At 43.5% G+C, this 9,313-nt stretch overlaps 2 protein-coding genes across 4 annotated transcripts; one reads left to right on the top strand and one right to left on the bottom strand.

Moving 5' to 3' along the window:
• Window positions 1-1,478: 1,478 nt before the first annotated feature.
• Window positions 1,479-5,002, top strand: LOC110853330. 3 transcript variants are annotated; one of them, XM_035854497.1, is made up of 8 exons: window positions 1,479-2,419; window positions 2,508-2,617; window positions 2,677-2,813; window positions 2,877-2,966; window positions 3,029-3,058; window positions 3,131-3,408; window positions 3,878-3,951; window positions 4,235-5,002. In XM_035854497.1, exons 1-8 carry the CDS (start codon window positions 2,329-2,331, stop codon window positions 4,265-4,267), a joined length of 843 nt encoding a protein of 280 aa, XP_035710390.1. In that variant the 5' UTR covers window positions 1,479-2,328; the 3' UTR covers window positions 4,268-5,002. The 3 variants fall into 3 exon arrangements, with proteins under 3 accessions (XP_035710390.1, XP_021957277.2, XP_035710389.1); XM_022101585.2 differs by lacking the exon at window positions 3,878-3,951; XM_035854496.1 differs by lacking the exon at window positions 4,235-5,002 and having other exon boundaries at window positions 3,878-4,034.
• A 24-nt stretch (window positions 5,003-5,026) lies between these two features.
• LOC118436411 lies at window positions 5,027-9,248 on the bottom strand. Its single transcript, XM_035854491.1, has 9 exons — window positions 8,325-9,248; window positions 8,167-8,268; window positions 7,946-8,093; window positions 7,729-7,877; window positions 7,515-7,658; window positions 7,333-7,444; window positions 7,042-7,260; window positions 6,481-6,707; window positions 5,027-6,414 (listed from the first exon to the last, which is right to left on the bottom strand). The coding sequence occupies exons 1-9, from the start codon at window positions 8,407-8,409 to the stop codon at window positions 5,528-5,530; spliced, it is 2,073 nt and encodes a 690-aa protein (XP_035710384.1). The 5' UTR covers window positions 8,410-9,248; the 3' UTR covers window positions 5,027-5,527.
• Window positions 9,249-9,313: the final 65 nt, after the last annotated feature.

Raw genomic sequence — 9,313 nt, 5'->3', positions numbered from 1 at the left:
TTGTCGTGAAATAAATAAATGACATAACAATTGAAATATCGTCTTTTTTTCTTTAGAGTTCAGTTTTTTCGCGATGAGGAGGAGTATTAGTTTTCGTCTTGTTTCTTATCTTTTGCACCTTTCCGACCTTCTTATCCGCTCCGGGACTAACGTCTTGGCACTCGATTATGCAAAAATTCTCAATCACGTCCAAATCCAGGTCGTCATTGCCGTCATCCTCATCTTCGTCCCTCCTCAATCGGAGGAGGACTTGGATGCAGTCCTTACTCCTGAGAAAGGTCTTACCCTTTCCTGCCTTCGGGTCAAAGATGGAGACGGAGGAGCCCCGCTTCTCCAGCCCCACGACGTCGACAAACTTGACGAAACCCTTGGGAAACTTGACGATGGTGAAGAGCCCATCGCCCCCCGTCTTTTTGTAGGCGACAAAAATAACGCCAAACTTTTCGTAGCCGCGCAGCTTGATGGAACAAACCTCATTGGAATCCTCCCCTTGGAACGGGGACAGTCTGAGGGCGATGATTCTTCGCGTCAAGGAGACGGCAAAGTCTGAGTGGGAGTCGTGATAGAGCGTGAGCACGGCGTGGTCTTTGGTGAAGGAGCAGTTCACGGATTTGAGGAGATCAGTCTGGGTGGACTTTGTGTAGTCTTTGCCCTTATTGTAGGACGACTTGATCATCCCGTTGAAGAGGTTTTTGCCACAATTGTGTCGAATTTGGGAGGCCACGTCGGGCAGGAGGAGGGCCCAGGAGAGCTTGAGTTCTACAATTTTGTGGCCTGGGGTGCCCTTGAATGTTTGTGAGGGGGAGGAGAAGGAGGACGAAATGGTGACGAAATCTTGGATTGTGACGCCAATGCTTTTCGCCAGTGGGGATGAAGACGACGTGTAGGAATGCTGCGTGGGTAGGAAGAAGAAAGTGGTGACGATCAAGGTCTGTGTTAAGGTATGGATTCCCCTATTTTTCGCCATCCTAGAGGAGTGATTAATGTTATTTTTAACCGTGTATGGCCTGAAATGGGTAAATAATAGAAACAAATTCAGTACAGTTTGTGGAGCAATAAAGTAATTTTGGGAATGTTATTATTATTACGATTGTAATCAAAGGTGGGTGAAAAGATCACGAGGATGAAGAAATGTGTCCTCCGTCCTGTCCTGGATACACACACGAGACGGTTGGATCATGATGTTGTTATGAAAAACACCCGGGTTTTGGATATACCTTCAGTTTCGTAATAGAAGCACGAGCCTTACGTGATCCCTATATTCCTTCCCCTTCATCCAGTCCACCTTTTGCATGCATCCCATTTTCAGACTCTTGCCTTCTGAAGTACCTGAATCCTTTGCATGCATTTCTACTCGCTCAGTCCCCCTTGCATGGACTTGATTGAGTAAAATGCTGTATGTAGAACAGCCCGTTTTTCATTCTCACCATGAAATATTAACGCGTACTTAGTCTAAAAGTACATGCACATCTTATCTTCTCTGAGACAGATCCATCCATCAAGCTATGTAATTGCATTGCATAATCCATAATTGATGTAGGAGCAGTTCTCCTCCGTACGAGAAGTTCTGTCCTCGTGTACAGACATTGCATTGCAGACATACTTTCTCGGAACCCAGTTTGATTTTCATGACTGGATTATCTGCACGAAAGGCTGATGTAAGTAGGTAGATATTCGCAGTAAATCAGTCTCCTCTTTATTGCACACCACCACTTGATCTAATTTACTTTCTCTACAGCCTCCGAAATGATATTATTATTATTCCCGTGCGTCTCTGGCTGGCTGGTTGACTGGCAATTCAATTCATTTCGCACATAAAACGTGGCAAGCAGCAGACCTACATAATTTGTTGTATTTGTTCCACGAACGCTGGTGGTGAGCTGCCTGCGGATCTTTTGCACTGCAGGAGTGCTTATGCTTTGCTGGATGGATGGATTCTTATTCAGTCTGCAATTGCGAATAGATCGATATGCTTTCACCAGAGAAAAACACACAATTTGGGACGGTGCAGTTACACAGTTGGTGAAAGTGGAGAAAGCCTGACGAACACAACAATACACGTTCCGAGTCGCAGAGACGAGGAGCAGCAGTTGCAGCAGCAGGCCGTTTAAAAACTATTTACTCTCTGGTCTTGGTGTAATTCATGAAAATATTTAGCTCCAACTTATATAAATTACGCAGCTGGGTGAAAGTATTTTTAGCGGAGAAAACTATCTAAGCTCTCTCTTTCTCTCTCTTATACGTACAATTTTACGGGCTTCATTATCGACATAAATATTGCCACATTTTTGTATTTACGACGTAAAATTATAATTACCTGATAATAAAATGGAGTCGAATGACTACTTTTCTGTGGAGTCGTGCTCCTGGGATTTGACGATGAACATGGCCACGAACGTTTTTGGGAAGCTGTTTCTCAGTATGTCATCCTGTTCATTTTGGGAAAAGATAGAAAAATTTCATAACAAGTTTTATGGGAATGTTAATTTTGAAAAATGTGTCCCCAGGAAGTACGAGCAGTTCGTCGAGCACGATGCCAGAAGCGATTGACCACGTGGGGATCATTGTGTACAATAGGTTGCTGGAATATGGGCACAGCGGAGTCCTCAAGAGCTCGGTGAGTCGAACTTATCAGTCGAATATTTTTCAATGTGACCTTATTTATTTTGGGGTCAGATTCCACGCAATGGGGAAGACCCCATGCCCCAGTATCCCGGATGTAAATTGAGAAAGCGAGAATTTCTGGGAAAGACGTCTAAAAAACGACACGAGTTTGTCGAGTGGTTGGTCAACATGAAGTATGAGAGGTTCCGGTGGGTAAAATAAGTTAATTGTTGGTTAATTGTTATCACTAAATAAATAATTGGAATTGACAGAGGAATCCATTACGACATGATAAACCACAATTGTCTGGATTTTTGCCAAGCCGTGTGCAGATTTTTGGGTGTACCTCCATCTCCAAATTGGTCAGTGTTATCAGTGAAATGCATATAAACAGTTTGACTTATTAGATTGTGCCAATTTTTAGGGAGAAAGTTAGCAACTGGGTGAAAGCAAAGTAACTAAATAATCACAAACAATGAATATTAAGTAATTAGTGCAAGATTAAAACTGTTTAATTTAATTGCAGCCAAAAATTAGCGGACGTTTTGACGCGAGGATTTCGAGCTCCCCGACAACTGCGAGACTGTCAGAGGTCTGCGTCCCTGCAAGATCCGCGACCCTCTCATTCTGCCGCTGCCACTAATGGTGAAGGGGACAGTCCAGACTATGCGTCCTGCACGGCAGGTTCCGCGACCACGAGAATGGCTCCTCCTCCCCCGAGAACGAGGCGATTCTCTATTTGCAGCACCCCAATGCGGCTGGGTGGACGGGGAGGCAGGTTCAGGTCGGCATCGATGGAGACGTGTAAGAACGATTTCTTTAAGAAATTTTATCAAAAATTGTGGGTGGAAGTAACCACTTACAAGAAATAGTGGGAAGAAAGTAATTTTTTGCAACAATTTGTATTTTGACCTGCAAGCATAGAGTTTTATTAATATAAGCAGAGGGAGTACCATTGCTCTTTGTTCAGCGAGAATGCAAGCCACGTGATGTTTTGATTTGGTTGAGAACATAAACATTACGTCATCACTCATCACCACCATCACTAGAATGTTATATACAACACATACAAGGCATGTATTTTATGTATAAAATTCTGTGAGGTTGTTGAGACTCAGTTTCAACGTCAGGTACAGGTAGCATGTTACCAAACTTGTTACCAAATTACGATAACCTTCAAATTCTCATTATTTCTTCATGACAAATATTTTCGAAATAATTTTTAAGTAATTCTTAACTAATGTTTCTGACCACGGTCAATAAACCAACTTAGATACACATTGTGGTTGGATGGACCCCACTCCGATCTGCTTGTTTTTCCCCAACATGAGAGCCATCATACAAGAAGTAAATCGTCATTTTAGTCTGTTTAGTTGTGGTTTAGTTTGAGGACTGTCGGTATGGTGGCTCGTTCGCATGCAATTTTAGATCACCCATTCAATTAACCTGCTCCTGTCAGGCCTTGCCTGCAAGAAATGCATGGAGCGAGAAGCTTCACTTTCTTGCAGTTTCCTGCACTTTGCATTTCTTGCATTTCTTGCTTTCCAGTCCAGAAATGTATGTAGCATTGCCGCAAGAAATGAAGCACAGATTGTGTTATGTTAATAATTTGTGGCAATAATTTCTGCAGTGCCGCCGACGTATGAAGAAGCACTCGCCATGACCGGGCCAGCACCAAAGTATGAAGACCTCAGCAAACCGTGAAAACTTATGCCCTCCAACGAACAACGTTGTGCAGACGAAACAAACAAATTACAATTTACTTAAAATACTCATTATACTATCTCATTTACATAAATACTTATGTATGTACATAATTACATCTAAACTAATTAATTATACAACTGTAACTACAGGGGTGGGACAGAAGAAGGAGCCACTTGAATTTTAGGGGTGGCGTGTGATGCACAGTCGCGGCATTTTCAAAATTTGCATATGTCATACCCAGATAGTTAACGAAAATTTAGCACTATTCAGATTTTCCCTACGGTTAAAAATGCCCCTGCAGCACCCCCCAGAGTGCGAGGCACGCATAAAAGTGTTTTCCAAAGACATACTGAGCCAGAGAGCGATTGTTAGAAAATTTGCTGCAAATGGATTTATCGTCGATCGAAAGTACGTTTCTAATGTACTTAAAAACGTTGGAATCAAGCGGAGGGAAAAAGCGGTTAGAGCTCCACCCCCACGGAAAGGATCCCCAAGATCCGCTTGAACCAAAAAGTTTATCCGGAAAATCAATTTTTCGCCAAAACGGTAAATCCACCAACTAAAAGTTGCATGGCGAAAATGTTAAACGTTAGTAGGAGAACATTTCTAGAGTCATTCACAATGACCTACAGCAAGTGACTCGTAGGAAATCCCGAGATCATGCTCTCATCCCAACTTATTTCTCACAAAATATCAGCCTACACGAAGGATTTAAAAAAAAGTTTGGGTATAACAATTATTCCTACTATAGAAACTCTCGTTAGTTCCTCTGATATCAATCCGATGTTTTTTTTTGGATTCGAGTACTTAAAACAGAGCCTTCTTGAAAGGAAAACGCGTGCGTTTTGATGCACTTTGGAAAAGTGTTCAGGACGAGTGGTGCAGAATCACTCTGAAAATTGTGTCAAAGGTCATGACTGGTTGGAAAAAGCGACTGAGGCTCGTTAGATAAACTAAAGGGCTTCACACTGAACCAATTACCAAACTTCACAAACGAATAATAAGGCCGGAATAAATTTAGGCAAAGTGGCTCCTTCTTCTGTCCCACCCCTCTGTATTCAACAATTAAAACTTCTTATTGGGAAGACGGGTATACGAATTGTTTTTAATTTTGAGTCAGAGGTCAACGCCGACCAATTTTAGGCAGTCCCAATGCTGAAGGGATAGGAAATCAGATTTATCTGGGTAAAATGGCGGCGTTGACCTCTGTTTTTAATCACGCCACGTGGGAGTAGTTCTGATGTGAAAGGACGACAAGGTCAATCCACCCCCGGAAAAATGGGACAGATGAAAAATAGTCAAACGTGCCATTATTAACGCCAGGGTTGCAAATTTCCTGCTCCGCGTTTTCTGAAACGCCATAGCTAACGACGCCCACCACGTGGGGAACTTGGTCCACGTAGACGATAAGAGCTCCGCCGCTGTCTCCCTTTCCGGTTGAGACGGGCCGTTCATCATTTTTTGTGGTGGGGGCGCCGAGCGTGCAGAGCGTGGACTCAAAGACGCCTTGGTATTTGAGGTAATGCTCGACACTGGCGGCAGAGGCGGCAGAGTACTGTAGAAGGTCTCGGGCATTGCAAACGGTCCGATTTTGTATGACGAAACGTTTCGAGGATTGTAAAATGGTGGGGGTGTCAAGTTCAAATTGTGTAACGGGGTCGAGAAGGAGGGGTGACACGGTGTAAGAGGAAGATTCCATGAGGGGAGTGGTTGGTGGGGGCGGTGGTGGCGTTGTTGAGGAGGGTGGAGAAACGGTGATGTTCTCGTAGTCAAAATCGGTGGTGGTTTCGACAGTGGTGGCGGCAGTAGAGGTCGATGTGGTAGTGACGAAAGTTGGAGGAGGAGAAGGAGGAGTGGTCGCCGTACTTGTCGTCGTCGGCGTCGTACTTGTCGTGACTTCTGTACTGGTTGGGAAAGCAGTTGGAGTCGTCGGAGTCGTCGTCGTGCTTATCGTCACTTCCGTTGTGCTGGTCGGAAAATCAGTCTCATTTTCCTCCGATGCTTCTTCATCGTCCTCCATCGTGTCGTTCTTCTTCGTACTGACGGGCCTGAGGTAGTCACCCCACCCACTCAGCAACGCCTCCCGCTCCGAAAAGTCATCTCCTGATGTACGTAATTGCATACATTAATAATATTCTCAAAATTAATTAAGAAAGTTGAGTCGGAAACCTGTGGCTGCGAGCAAGACGGGCGTAACGTGGTCTTTGAACTTAATCCGTGTCTTCAGCTTAACGACGGCAATGTCATTGATGAGCAAACTGCCATCGTAGGCGTAGTGCATCGTGACGGATTCGACGTCATGGTCGGAGGAGGTAGGACTGTCATCACTGCACAGATTTGTGTCACCCACGACCGCCTTGACGAAGGGGAGGTGCAGCATGTCACTCGTTTTTGACCTGATATATAGGAATTTTATCCAAGGCTTTTGTACAAATTAGCGTCAATCGAGATTTCCAATGTGCAGTTTGGCATTTGCATCCGAAGAGGAGAAAACGTGCCAAGTTTTGCACTTGTAAAATTATCTGCACGTTTTCTCCTCTTCGGATGCAAATATCTCCGCTAAACGCGACCATTGGGAGATCGTGCCTTTTGCAAATTGCATACTAATTAAATTTGTGACCGGTTAACACTAATTTGGTCAAAATCTGATCGCATCCGCTGGGAGACCTCCATTGTCCGAGCGCATGCAAGCATTTATAAACGATTAATTCCCCAATGCAATGTACTCACGTCCCATAAAAGCAATGGCTGGCCGTTAGAATAAATTGGTCCGCGATAATGGATCCACCACAAAAGTGGGAACCCTCTCCGGGAGAGCAGCCCTTGTTCTCGGTCTCCTTGACCTCCTCCCCACTCAGCGACTCTGTTTTGTAGCGGAAACTGACTTGCCAGGGGACTCGGGAAATGTGGGTCTCCTCTCCGTTCAAGATCATCCTCCAGTTCGGCCCACTTAAGAGAAAGGAATTAATTTAATGGATGAATCGATCGCATTTAAGAGGATCTCATGAATTGCATATTTACCCTGCTTCGTCACTCAATTTGCTCTCCAAATCCTCGTTCGAGAGAGATCTTTTGCCTTTGTTGAAGACGGGCGTGTCATCGTGAGCAGGAGGAGTGGAATGATAAACGGAATCTGCGGGGGGTGAGACATGCATACATTTGTACATGAGCTGATTTGGAAATGATGGAGAAATCTGTCTCACTTTGCTTGTCCTTGGACGAAGATGACTTTGTCTTGACGAGCTGCACGACTCGGATATGCCAGCGGTAGGAGGGACTCGCCATGAGGGCTAAAATTGACAGGGAAGTCATCCCCTTGGCCTGCGGGATGTCTCGATCGATGAGAACTGGAGGAAGAGAAGGATTAAATAGAGGGTAACAATCAATACACGTGCCACCTTGTCACGTGTCACCTACATGAATATCCACTAAGATTTCCACAACGTGGAGGTGGAGCCCAGGTTTCGAATCCGCGGAGGAAAATCATGTCCGCTTCGCACTGACCGGATTCATTGTCCCCCTCGGCGAAGGCAGGACCCTCCATGTTGGCTTGGATAAAGTCAACCCTGCCAGTGAATTATAGGTGAGAAATTGATTGTCAAAAAAATGCATATATGTAAACGGGCGGACCAACCGGGTGGCAACGTTGTCCTTGAGAATGTCAATTTTGACGAGACAGGTTAAATCGCCGGAGGAGGAAGCAGGAAATTCTGGGGATTTGAAATCTACGATTCGTTGCCCTCTCTTGACATCCCCACATTTCGCTGCGGAATGAATTAGTGCTGAAAATGGGAAAATTTCACACTATTTTTCATGCATACTACATATGTTGGTATAAGTGTAGGTACGACATACGATCACAACATGCCAACGCATTCGTGCAAAATCCCATGATTCTTCCCCCACGATTTTTGCACTTTTCGACATCGTCCGTACAATACCCGCCGCATTGTGATCCTGTCAAATATGACAAGAAATCAATTTCTGTAATAATTGAAAATGATCTTTCTTACCATTTTGTGCGGCGGTGGTTGTGTAAAAAAATGTGACTATTTCAAGATAAAGGATGCAGAGACATGTCGTCTTCCAGCGTCCCATTATAAATTCCGAAATTATTGGCGTCAAATTTTTTGTATAATTTGCCTAGCCCTTCCATGACCATGAGACGTGATAACGAGCCACACCCACGGTCAAGCTATTGAGAGCCGAGATGTGTCTATCTGAATACGACGGAATTTAGTTACTGACCACTAATAATAACCACACCAAATCCATTGCTTGACACGGCAAAAAACGAGAGCGATTAGTTTTGAAGGTGAACCATTGTGAACTGATTCAGATTTTGTCTAAATTATTTACTCAATGAGACAAAATAAAATAATGCAAATTGTGCAATCTTTTTGTGCAGAGGCTGGACTATGGATGGATTAAGCAATTTCCTCCTCTTATTTTTAGGGACCTTCTACTAAATTACTAACTAAACTGTGTATGAGTATTACATTTTCATTTAAAAAATGAAGCTAAATGCAAACTTCCAAAATTATTCATTAAGCACGTGCATGTATGTAAAGTATGTAATGCAAGCGTGTGTGAGTGACAATAATGTTATCCTTTTTAGTGCTTAGAACTATGACATTATCACTATTGCATCGTTATCATTGTTGGTGGTATGCATAAAAGTAGTGCAAAACCACAACAATGCTGTCGTCCATATATGTACCACATTCAATATTGTGGTTCGCATTGTATTGTTGTTTGTCCCGTGATTATTTCCGGCTAGCTAGTTTGTGGATTAAAATATGTATTATGCAACCGGAAACGTGCTTACGTGGCCATTAGAGAATTATTATATTCTCGCTGTTATAACATGTGTGTTTACTTGGTTGTGAATAAAATGAGATGATTTTTTATTTATCATTCATGATGGTGGATTATTGGGTATTGTTAGAATGTGCAGGTTTATTGAAGGTGACCACTTCGAACTTGACGTTTTTATTAGTAT

The sequence above is a fragment of the Folsomia candida genome, unplaced genomic scaffold (genome assembly GCF_002217175.1).
Source record: "Folsomia candida strain VU population unplaced genomic scaffold, ASM221717v1 Fcan01_Sc008, whole genome shotgun sequence".
Classification (NCBI taxonomy): Eukaryota; Metazoa; Arthropoda; class Collembola; order Entomobryomorpha; family Isotomidae; genus Folsomia; species Folsomia candida.
Note: the sequence above shows the minus strand (reverse complement) of the source record. Positions and strands in the feature narration are given on the sequence as shown.

Excerpts from the sequence above, each read along its gene's own strand:
- LOC110853330 (XM_035854496.1), top strand. The coding sequence starts at position 2,329 with ATGGAGTCGAATGACTACTTTTCTGTGGAGTCGTGCTCCTGGGATTTG. Across the intron at positions 2,814-2,876 it reads ATGAAGTATGAGAGGTTCCG|AGGAATCCATTACGACATGA; the intron begins GTGGGTAAAATA and ends TGGAATTGACAG. Across the intron at positions 3,059-3,130 it reads AGCAACTGGGTGAAAGCAAA|CCAAAAATTAGCGGACGTTT; the intron begins GTAACTAAATAA and ends ATTTAATTGCAG.
- LOC118436411 (XM_035854491.1), bottom strand. The coding sequence starts at position 8,409 with ATGGGACGCTGGAAGACGACATGTCTCTGCATCCTTTATCTTGAAATA. Across the intron at positions 7,261-7,332 it reads AAATTGAGTGACGAAGCAGG|TGGGCCGAACTGGAGGATGA; the intron begins GTAAATATGCAA and ends CTTTCTCTTAAG. Across the intron at positions 6,708-7,041 it reads AGCCATTGCTTTTATGGGAC|GTCAAAAACGAGTGACATGC; the intron begins GTGAGTACATTG and ends CCTATATATCAG.